The 12,085-nt window shown below is 43.4% G+C and overlaps 1 protein-coding gene across 1 annotated transcript; it reads right to left on the reverse strand.

Annotated features, from left to right (window-relative positions):
• Nucleotides 1-2,909: 2,909 nt before the first annotated feature.
• On the reverse strand, nt 2,910-4,010 carry LOC122519048 (piggyBac transposable element-derived protein 4-like). The gene is made up of 3 exons (XM_043638210.1): nt 3,941-4,010; nt 3,386-3,886; nt 2,910-3,289 (listed from the first exon to the last, which is right to left on the reverse strand). The coding sequence occupies exons 1-3, from the start codon at nt 4,008-4,010 to the stop codon at nt 2,910-2,912; spliced, it is 951 nt and encodes a 316-aa protein (XP_043494145.1).
• Nucleotides 4,011-12,085: the final 8,075 nt, after the last annotated feature.

Raw genomic sequence — 12,085 nt, forward strand, 5'->3', positions numbered from 1 at the left:
AACCTTAATTTGGTTTAGGTCTATATTACCCTTTATTTCTAACAGAGCATTCCTTATGATTTTGATATTTGCTCCGGCATTCAGACCTACCAGCCTGATAGAGCCTATTTTTAGCGGCCGAATAATGTTGACCTCCGGGATCGTCCTCTTCTGGGCCTCAGCTATTCGATCCGCCTTATCTGCAGCATGCTTCCCACGGGTACTCCAAATTAAGGCTCCCATAATACCCCTCCTAACGGGTATTCTGCCGTGGCCTAACTTCTTGAGGTTAATTTTCTCCATAGTCTTGAGAAGAGCATCCCAGTATGAAACCTCCTCGATAGATACCAGGAAATCCTCTGTAGTCTCCCTCACCATTTTACTAGGGTTATTCATTCTTCCAACTTCCTCCTGTGTATTCTTCTTTTTAGCAGTGCTGTTGTCAGCAGACTGCTTCTTCGTTCTCTCCCCAGTACGTGGGTTGGCAGTATTTACCTGCACTGTGGCTGCTCCTAGCTGCTCCTAGCTGCTAGCGCTGCTTTTTTCGCCCAACAACCTGAACAAATCCGTCTTGACAAGGAACGGAAGCGCTTGTACTTTCTACCTTGTAGCAGCTACAGCAGCTTGTTGAGGAGACTTAGCAACAGCCGGTAACAAACTCCGCAACTCCTTGTTTTACTGCTGTAGCTCACTTATGCCTTTGGTAACCTCCTTAACACTTTGCCGGCCGCACAAGTTCTATTGCTCTTCAACGGTGGTATTTATGCAATCGTTCGTAACATAAGTAGTTGCATTATAATTATTATTAAAGAAGGCATTAAGCTAACTGTTACACAATTTTTTTGTATAATCTTATATTTTTAACATTTTACTTAAAAAATTCAACCCTTAGAATCCGTATATTTTATTTGTGTGATAAATTTCAAAAAATTTTCCTACATGCAGAGGAATGTTACACGCAGAACACATATATGCGGTTAAACTTCTTTTTTTTTGCAGAAGTGCACACTTTACAAGCTCTTCGCGGATTTTGAATTCTACCGTTGCCAAAAATACGCGTTATGCTGTGTTTTCTCATGTCCGCTGTAAGCCTGTCTGGTGGATCATACTTTGGCGATCTTTGACTACATTCAGCAGGCGACCTTTATTCTTGCTCCTATTCATTTCCATTAATCCATGATATTACAACTCCATGTAAAGAAATATTCTTTAATTAATTTACCGCGTTAGTCAAAATCGTCGGTACATACAACTGACATATAAGTCAGCTGTAAAAAGAGGGGGTATACCCTCTCTAAATATATATACCCTCTCTAGAGAGAGGGGGATAGAAAAGAGTTGCGAGATCAGTCGCGAGCGTTTACTTGAGCAGTAGGGACGATACGGTTTATAACGAACACTAAATGTCGTTTCTTCTCGTTACAGGTAAGAAATGTAAATATTAGTCACATCCTGCAATTTTCCTGGCAGATCAAAAATTTCGCCGTCTGGTGTTGTAATGGAAGTCACAAATAGCGCGTTCGACTTCTTGTCTGTAGCTGCTTTCATGATAAATTCGAAACGTAGTTTCTCCATTTTTCTTCTGTTTTTCTTTTTAAATTTTAACGGACAAAAATGTCGTTTTATAAGACTATTTATGGTGTAGGTAGAATACAGTTAAAAACAAAATTGTCTTTCTGTAACGAGAAGATTTAAACTTTTATTTACAAACTTATGTGACTAATATTTACATCTCTTCCTGTATCGAGAAGAAACGACATTTAATGTTCGTTATAACACGTATCGTCCCTACGTATCATTCCCCTCTCTTTTACAACAGCTGACTTATACGTCAGCTGTATGTATCGACGATTTGAAAGAAAGCGGTAAATTAATTAAAGGAAGGATAGTTTCTTTACATCTTCCCTCCCGAATTTTGATACATGGAATAAATTTGACCTTGGTCTTTTTTGTCCAATGTTAATTTCAAATATTGAGTCCGAAAATTTTCTTATAATTTCGTAAGGTCCATTTCTCAATTCATTCATTTTTTTTTTATTCAACTTGTTTCCGTTCTCCACGTGTACTAAATCGCCTGCCAACTAAACGTCAGCTATTTTTTTTTTTATCATACACTTTCTTGTTATACTCATGAGATTTTTTCGAGTTTTTCAACGCTGTTATTGTATCTTTTAACAAATCTTCCTCCGTGATTGTTATTCTTAATTCTCTAGCACTTTCACAACCGCATGTTTGCGCAGTGAAACGTCGCCAGTGGCCGGCAATATTTTGGAAGAAAAAATTTTACGTTGATTCATGAAACAATTACCATTATTATTATAAATCAATAATCAACATTATTATACAACAATATTTTCAAATCAGTTGCCTAAGTGTAATACAACTTTTCAAGTTTTACACGTAAATCTTGTGATTTTTCTCTGACGATGTGAATAGCATACATTACATCTTCTTCTTTTACATTGGTTAGTTTGACTAATTGGTATCAATTGGTGGTGTTTTTAATTTCCAGAAAGTCTGTGAAGTGCATCCTGATGATGATGAGTCGGTGTTGTATGATTTGTAATATTCCTTTCAATGTCTCTGTCTTGTATCCAATATTTTGCTACACGCAGCAGGAAGTCACGAAATGCCATAGTTTTACCACAACTTCCGTTCATATGTTTATATACTTTAAACGCATTGAACAAACCGCAGTTAAAAAGGTACAATGAAACCTTTTTAGACCACTTTAGAGTCTTTCTGAATATAGGGTAATAACCTAGATATTGATCAGCTCGATCCACTCCTTTCACATGCTGATTATAATCAAAAATGCATCGGGGTTTTTGAATCGCTCGGCCAGTTTTTCCGCAAATCTTTACAGTGTACACAAATTCGGTATTGTAAATTGTAGATATCATTCGGACAATTCTTTTTTTCAAGGTTTGCTACAACTGCAAAAGTATTTCTCCTTGTCGCCTAAACAAGGATTCCGATCTTTTCAATTTCGCATTTTTTAAAGAATCTGGTAGTTCTCGGTCACGTCTTATATTTCCACACACTCGGATTTGTTTCAAAAGTAGTTCTTTTGCGAGGGCAACACTATTGTACAGATTGTCCATATAGAGATGGTGCAATTTTCCAAAGGAACGTCTCAATAATTTCATTATCGTCGTGTTTAAACTTTGCCCAACGCCACAATAAAGTTTAAAACTCGAAATATATCCAGTAGCAGAATCACATAGCATTCGAATAAGGATACCATATTTGGTAATTTTGGATGGATTATAAGTTTTAAAGTTAAGCTTTCCGCGCCACGGTATCATACCTTCGTAAATACAAATGTTTTGCGAAAGATTGAAATTTTCTTCAAATTTTTTGGAGAAATATTCGATTAGGTATTGTACTTTGAAGAGTCAATTACCATTGGTAGGCGTGTTAGCATTGTTTGCAAAATGAATATATGTCAATATTTGCCTGAATCTATTGCGGCTCATTGTCTTGGAAAATATTGGAGTCTTCATCAGTGGATTTGTGGACCAGTAATCCTCCATTTTTGGTTTTTTTACAAGTCCCATTATAATTATTAGTCCAAACCACTTTTTCAGTTCTGCAACCGTTACATCTAACCATTTGGCACTTTTTTTTCGCTCTTTATACTTTTCACAATTCTGTGCGTGGTATCTTTTTGTTTCCGTGGCAATAAATTCAAATAAATCGTTTCCATTAAACATATCTACGAATTCATCAACCATACTTGTATTTGTTGGAAACACAGTAGGACCCGGAGAGCCCCTAAAAGCTTCATTATTATTCGTAGTTGTATCCAATTCTGTCCAGTCTAAATGTATTTCTTCGTCGCTTTCGTCAGAAGAACTCGGTAACTGCAGGACCCGTCGTTTTCTTTGCACTCCAGTAATAATGTCTGAATCGACAGATTTTGCATCACTTCCTTCTTCACTTGTTTATTCTAAATCACCATCTGCAGGAACATCAGAAAGCACATCAGCATAATAATCTTCTGAACTATTGTTTTCGTCGTAATCCATTATTATTAGGGAATATTTTCACAATGTTACTGAAATTATATACCGAATTACAATGTGACGTTCTGAAAACAAGCTTTCGTCCAGAAATTATTTTATCGTATTCGTGCTAAATTCTCAGAAACAACATACCTTGTTGCTTATCAATAAGCAAAATTGAAATTTATTTCGTAAAAAAGTATTCTGTCGTTAGTCCTCCAAACCCGAAAGGGGCGGAGTAAGAATAAATAAAATAAAAAAAAGTATTCTGTCGTTAACGATAATATTTAGACTCTCCAAAACGCTTCGTGATAGATTCTTTAGTCCAAAGGTTTTGCGTAGTAGAATTTTACATCATTTAAGCATTTGACGTGTTAAGAAAAGTTTTGCAAGTTGATTGCTACTGGTACCACGTGGGAATCACCGGCAAATAGCGATTGACCTATCAGTGGTACCACGTGGGAATCACCGGCAAATAGCGACTGGCCTATCAATGGTTATTATATATGGCCAATTCCTGTGGCACTTCTCTCTCCATTCTTCGGGTTTCCCACCCCTCTCGCGCGTTCACCCGGAGTGGCAGTCCTCTTCTGTTCGGAAGCTGGCTCTATCTGCAGGCGGCGTTTCCTCTTCCTCACCACCTCAATGAATCCATCCTGCGAGGTGGCTGCAGTAGTCACGGTAATTATCCTTGGGGTAGGAGCCCCCGAAGTTCCCGGGGCGGGAGCACTCCTATTTCCTCCCTCCACGGTCTTCCCGACTACGTTTGGCACACGCTGAAGGGGCCCTCTGGTTCCAATGAAGGCGTTCCATAATTCTGCCTGAGTTCGCTGTAGAGCCTCGACGCTCTTGTTCAGCTCCCTCAGCATAGCTATCACGCATCCCTCGTTGTCGCCGGCCCTTGCAACCTCCAGCCTCTTCTCCAGAGCTGGGGTGACTTTTCCTCCTGTGGGCGGCACCTGTCTCCCCTGATTTGGGGCAGCCATCGCCTTAACTTCTTGGCTCCGTGCTGGAGCCTCTCGCTTCTTGGCTCCTTTCTGAGCCCAGCAATTTCAATCTCCATTTCGCGCATCCTCTCGTCGCGAATTTTGCTTCCATTCTCAGCTGAATGACTGCTTCAGCCCTTGAGACCGGAGTGCCCGACTGCCTATCCAATCGCTCCTCCACTTCATCGGCAACGATGAGCGCCTCCTTGATGAGACGCTTCATCTTTCCCGACACCTCTCCTTTAAGGTTGGAGCACCGCGCCCTCTCGGCCTCCAACCCCCTTAGGTGCACCTCAAGTCTGTCCGGGAGCCTCCCGGCTTCCAGCGTTGATAGCGGCTGGATGTTGCCTCCGCTCCTGTTCGCCGCCTCCGGTTCAGTAATGAGGCAGTTGTCCTCCTCCGATGACTGGATGACACGTCTTATCCTCTTCCTCCTGGTTCTGGTCCCAATTGGCAGGTCCGAGTCCGAGAGCCGTAGTTCCTCCAGAGCCCTGTCCTCTCGCTGCCACTCCTCCATCTCCGCCTCATTTCCTGACGCATTAGTCACTCCGCAGGCCAGGTCACCTACCTGCGAACAACTTCCCGAAGTAGTAACCAGAGTCTGGGCCGGGTTGCCTACCGCAGATTCATGACAGTCGTAGGATGACGACGATGGGTGGCCTGTCCTACAACCACCAAACACCGCCGTTGTGTAGGTATCCCTCCCACACTGTTTGGTCACTGAAGTTGTACCTTCCATATTTAATAAATGTTTAGGCATAAGCCCAGTGAGGAAAGGAAAGGAAAGGAAGGAAGTAAAAAGGCGGAGAAAAGAATAGAAAAGGAGGGGATAGAAAGAATCACAGAAAGGAATAGCCACATAGAGCACGCACACACCATTCATACCCTCCCCCTTAGTCGCCTCTTACGACAAGCAGGGAATACTGTGGGAGTATTCTACTACCCCCAACCCACGAGGGGTACCCTGACGAAACCCTGACGCAACCCTTTTTTTTTTTTTTTTTCGTCAGGGGGAAAAACCTTCAAAGGCCCCTTGGGCCCGGTACCCAAGGGAGTGTCGGATTCTTACCGACTAAAAAACCCCCTGGTGCAAATTCATTCATTCGTTGGATGGGAGAGGCGGATCCGTGATATATACACATAACACACCTACTTCCCATCCCGATGAGCCTGGCCGGTGTTCTGCCAGGCTCTCTTCATTCATTCAAAAAATACCACTCACACCTTATAACTAACTATTGCGCCTCACGGTGCGGCGCAACCTAAAACTACTATTTATATATGTACAGACCCGACCATTCATCCCAAGATGCAATGGTCGGGTTCACGCATCCCATACATCCGCATGCTCATTCGTCTCCTTAGGGGGAAGCGACGCGCTAGACCGAGCCAGGCGCCGCCAAAGCTGTCCGGAGCCTCGCCCGGGGGGGCTGCCTAGGAGCTATTCTCCTATGCGGCCTAGCAAACACTCTTCTTCTGTTTCGAATCTCATTCTCCCCCGCTCTTTCAGCATCTTCCTTGGCCCTCATAACTAGTCCTGAAAAGGACTGGAATGCAGCCCACGCCCCCGGGGTATCCAGGGATCGCCCGACTATCCTGGGGAGAGTGAGCTGCACCCCCCCGAGTTCCCTGACAAAGGAAGCCCTTTCATCCGTCCACGCAGGGCACTCAATCAGGGTGTGTTCAGCATCATCATTTTCCGCACCGCAGTGAAAACACTGCGGGGAGTTCGTTCTCCTAATACCATACAGGTACGCCGGAAAGCAGCCATGGCCAGTCATCAGCTGAGTTGTGTGGAAGGTCGTTTCCAAGGAAAACGGCCTTCCAACCCACTCCTCCTACCTGGAAGCGATGGCTGCCCTCACGCGCACCCCCGTTGCTCCGACTGTGTCAACGAGATTAAGTTCTTCCTCCTTCCATGCAACAATTGCCCTTCTCTTGGCAATGGCACCCAGCAAGGCCCTTGTGCTAGGGGAAACGGGATCCTCCACTTCCCGGACCGCTGCGTAAGCATCCGCCAGCTGCGGTGCCAGATGGTCGAGGGGAATGATCCTTGCGACTATCATTGCTGCATAGAAGGATACTGTCCTATACGAGCAGCACACCCTCATTGCTACCCTTCTTTGCAAGGCCCGAACAGCCCGCCTGATCCTCTGGTCTTCCACAACAGCGCGCCACCACACCCGAGCACCATAAAGGAGCACGAAGTGGATCACGCTGCTATAGAGGCGTCGCTTCTTCTCCCTCGGCCCGTGGAGGTTCGGAAGGATCCTCCCAATGGACCGAAGGATCCCCTTTACTTTCGGAATTAAGGTCTCGAAGTGGGGCCTGAAAGTCAATCCTGAATCTAAAACTATGCCCAGGTATTTGACGCTGGGCTTTACTGCAATACAAACCCCCCTGAGTCTGATCACAGGGGGGGGAGCAATTCTGCGTCTGCGGAAGGCAGAGGCAGGGAAAGCCATTGCCTCCGTTTTATGCGGCGCCACTTTAAGACCCAAACTCTCGATCTCATTCACAAGGACCTCGAGGTCCCTTTCACACGCTAACATCGCACTAGCCGGGTCCCGCCCCGCTGAAAGAAGGGCCGTGTCGTCTGCGTAGCAAACCACACGAGACCCCCCCGGCAGCGGGACCCGGAGGACCCGGTCGTAGGCGATGTTCCACAGTGTGGGGCCCAGGAAAGAGCCCTGTGGGACCCCACACGTCGCACTTACACTATGTACATTACCCCGCCTTCCGACGAAGGACAGAATCCGGTCCCTAAAATAGTCTTTGATAGTGTTAATCAGGTAGGTGTTGAAGCCACTACCCTCCATGGCTGCTATCACTGTTCTCCAGGGGAGCGAGTTGAAAGCGTTCGCAACGTCCAAGAGCACAAGTACGCTAACCCGACCATCACTCGCGCACTCCTGTATATATTGTTTTACCTCTTCTATTGCTCCCAGGGTGGAGTGACCCACTCTGAAGCTATGTTGACACGGAGAGAGGATCCTTCTTTGGTCCAAGAACCCGCTCACCCTGGAGACGATCACCCTTTCGAACAGCTTCCCCACCTTATCCAACAGGCATATCGGCCTGTACGAGCTGGGTGCGTCATCACAGTGGTCGCCCCCCATATTTGATGAGGACGAGCTTCGCTCTCTTCCATACTCGCGGGAAGACTCCTCTTCTTAAAAGCAAAGTAAAACACCTCGCCAGGCCCCTACCGCAATGGATGGCTGCTCTCTTAACCACCAGGCCAGGGATCCCATCTGGTCCCGGTGCTCTCCCAAGACCGATCCTTAGAGCGGCCTCACGTACTTCCTCTATAGTGACGATGATTTCGTCTAAGTCCACCAAGTTGATATTAGGGGCTATTAATTGGTCACATCCCGGGAACAATGTCGTCACTATCCTCATGAGGAGAGAAGGGTCCAGTGCCTCAGTAAGGGGGGGAGACCGCGAGCTCTAAGCCTGTTCATGACAAGCTTGTAGGGTCTCCCCCAGGGATCTTCTTCGATGGTAGTGAGGAAGTCCCTCCAGGCCGAAGCCTTGGCCCTTCCGATGGCACGGACCAAGCTCCTCCTCGTTTCTCTCCTATTCTCTAAGCAACCTCTGATCCTGGCCTAATCTCCGCTACGCCTAGCTCTTAAATAGCGTCTTCTTGCTGCTGTAGCCGTCCTCCTCAAGGCAGCAATTTCCGGCGACCACCATGCCACCACACGTCTCCTGTTTTTAGAAGTCCTAACTCTTGGCATGCCTGTATCACATGCGTTCAGTAGAGAGTTGTTTGTCCACACCACTAAGTTTTCAACACTATCACTATTGTCCCGTGTCCAGTCGGCAGATACGAGGGCTGCGGCGAGTCTATCCTCATCCACAGCCCTCGTATCCCACCTAGGGAAAATTCTGTCTCTGGAGCAAAGGCTTTGGAAGCCTGTAGCCTCACGCCTATATTTATTTATTTTCTTACTCAGCCCCTTTCGAGTTTGGAGGACTTCCCTTACAATCTCCCTTTTACAATCGCTTATAATACTTTGCCATTAAACCATGAACATATTACCTATAACATCCTAGATACACTATATTACCAACATAACAACTTACTACTAACAAACTTAAAAACTGACTTAATATAAAAACAAACAAAAATTATCTTAACACTTTTCTCTCAAACCCTCTCCGCTTCCCTTCTCTTTCCTATCACTCGTTTTAATATTTCTGCCTCCTTCGCATCCTGACTTAGTATCTCTTCTATTCCAACCTCACTCCTCGTTACTTCACATGTTCCCAGTATGTGCATGTAATCTTCCTCTCCTTTATTGCACAATCTACACCTCTTCTCTTCCTTCCCTTTCCAAAACTCTCTGCTTTTGCATTCATTCCCGCATCTGAATCTTGCTATTATTTTCCTATCCCTCATTGACATATCCTTTTTCAAATATTCTGGTTCTTCCTCTACTCTTATATACTTGTATATCGCATTATACCTTGAATTACCTATCTTATCCATTCCCTCTTCCTTGAATTTCCTTTCCATGTTCAATAATATCTTTTCTCTTACCTCCTCTTTGAACTCCATACCTCTCATATATCTTGATTCCTTATTCTCTCTCTTCTTATTATTCCGACCCTCATCTTTGACTCTTTCCCTATTTTCTCTCTTTCTCTATCTCTATCCCTTTCTCTTATACATTCCTTCACCAATTTTATATCCGAATCCCTTATCTTCTCTTCGAATTTTAACGCTCTTCTTAATGCTTTAATTCTCATTTTTTCATATTTACATTTTTCCTCCACTATATAATTTGGCGTATTACTATCTAACCCTAAGGTCCATTTCATATATCTTCTTTGTACACTTTCCAGCCTCTCATCTTCCTCCCAACCCCATGTTTCTGCTCCAAATAACGCTACACTCTCCACTAACGCTGTAAACAATTCTTTCTTCTTCTGTAGCTTTTTTTAAATATCCTTTCTCCTATACTCCACGCATTCTTCATTACGATTATTGCTTTCCTCTTCCTCTCCTCCAAGTGCCTCTCATTTCTTCCATTCTTCTGTAATATAACCTAGTTATCTTATCTCCTCCACCTCCTCTAATTCTCTATCACCCCACTTCCACAGTCTATCCTTACCTTTTCTTTTTTCAAATACCATAATTTTCGTTTTAGTATCACTTAATATCATCTTCTTCTTTTCCAGGTATTTCTTAAACCTTCTTATCATACCTTTCAATTCTTCTTCTCTATCTGCAATTAATACTATATCGTCTGCATATGATACGCTCCACAACTTCTCTTTCCCAACTCTACATCCTCCTTCTTGCCCTTTTCTCATCTCCTCTTTTAAGTCCGCCATATACACATTAAACAAAGTTGGACTTAACGGGCATCCTTGTCTTACTCCCTTTTCCGTCAAAAATTCCTCCGCTTCTTCCTCTCCTACTTTGATTACATTTATTGTTTCTTGTAAATGTCAAATCCTCCTACTTAGTTTAATTCCCACCCCCATCTCCCTCAACCTCTCTTTTAATACTTCTCTATCCACCCTGTCAAACGTCTCCTTAAGATCAACAAAACATGCAAAAATTTTTCCTTTCGGTTTACATAATTTTCATCTACAATATGTTTAACTGTATATATCGCCTCTACTACTCCTCTCTTCTCTCTAAAACCAAACTGGCTCTCCGCTAATTTACCCTCTATCTTCTTTTTCAGCATTTCATTCAGCACACTAGCATATATTTTATATGCTGTACAAGTTAAAGTTACTCCTCTGTAATTTTCTATACTATCTTTATCATCTTTTTTATAAATCATGCACATTGTCCCTCTTCTCCACTGTTCCGGTATTTCCCCCTCTTTCCATATTTTCCTCAACAACTCCCACAGCGCTGTCTCCACTTCTTTTGGCATATATTTCCACACTTCATTTTCTAACTTATCCTCCCCCGGTGCCTTTCCTAACTTAAGTTTATTGACCTGTCTCAAAAATTCTTCCTTGACCAGTTCTTCTTGCTCCTCTATCTGCTGTTCTACCTCTTCCCTCCTACTTCCCCTCTGTTCTCTTCCCCTTCTTTCCTTTCCTCCTAACTTTTCCATGAAATGTTTTCTCCAATGTTATATCCTGATCTTTTTGCTTATCTCTTCTTTCCGCTTCTTTCTGAACCTATTAATATACCTCCATACCTCTCCTTCACCTGTTGCATTTTTTAACTTCTCCTCTTCTAAACTTTCAAACCTTTTCCTTTTTGCCTCACACCAATTCCTGTACTCTCTTTTTTGCCTAAATAAAAACTCCTTTGTACTTCCTTTTTCCTCCATGACTTCAGAATTTTCCTTAATTCCCTCTTTTTTCCTTTCCATTCCTTATCATACCATTTTCTATCTCCCAACTTCCATGCCTTGACTCGCTTCTTCATTCTAGGTACTGCTCTTTCTATTACCTCCTTTTCTCTTCCCACCTTCCCTCTATCTCCTCTTCTTTTCCCAACCAACCTTTACACCTTTCATGATACTGCTCAATCACCTCCCTGGACCAAATTCTTCTTTCTATCTCCTTTTCTACTTTTCTTCCTCTGCCTTTAATTTTACTTCTTCCTCTAAGTATACTTCTAACGGCATATGATCTGCCTCCGTTCTATGCCCTATTCTTATTTCCTTCATCTGGTCAAAAGCCTCCTGATTCCCAATTGCATAATCTATCACCGATTCCCCTCTGCTACCAATATATGTGAACTCTCCTTCCTCTCCTTTCTGCCCATTTACTATGCACCATCCTTCTTCTGCTATTTCCTTTACAAGTCTTCTTCCTTCCTCATTTATTGTCTCATCTTTTGACTGTCTTACTTTAACTCTCTTACTTTCCCAATCCGTTTCCTCTACCCATCCTCCCTCATTACCGGTTCTTGCATTCCAATCTCCCACTAACAAAACACATCCTTTTTCTTTTGACTTTACTTTTCCTCTTATAATTTCCATTGTCCTTACTATATCTCGGCTGTACACCCCTACTATTTTCCAAATCTGTCCTCCCTGCCTTATCTCCTGCATAACTATATTCTCACTCCAAACCTCAAATTTCCTACCCATCACCTCTTTACTAATTCCTACTATTATTCCTCCTTTT

Source organism: Polistes fuscatus, unplaced genomic scaffold (genome assembly GCF_010416935.1).
Source record: "Polistes fuscatus isolate 324 unplaced genomic scaffold, CU_Pfus_HIC Scaffold29, whole genome shotgun sequence".
Taxonomy (NCBI): domain Eukaryota; kingdom Metazoa; phylum Arthropoda; class Insecta; order Hymenoptera; family Vespidae; genus Polistes; species Polistes fuscatus.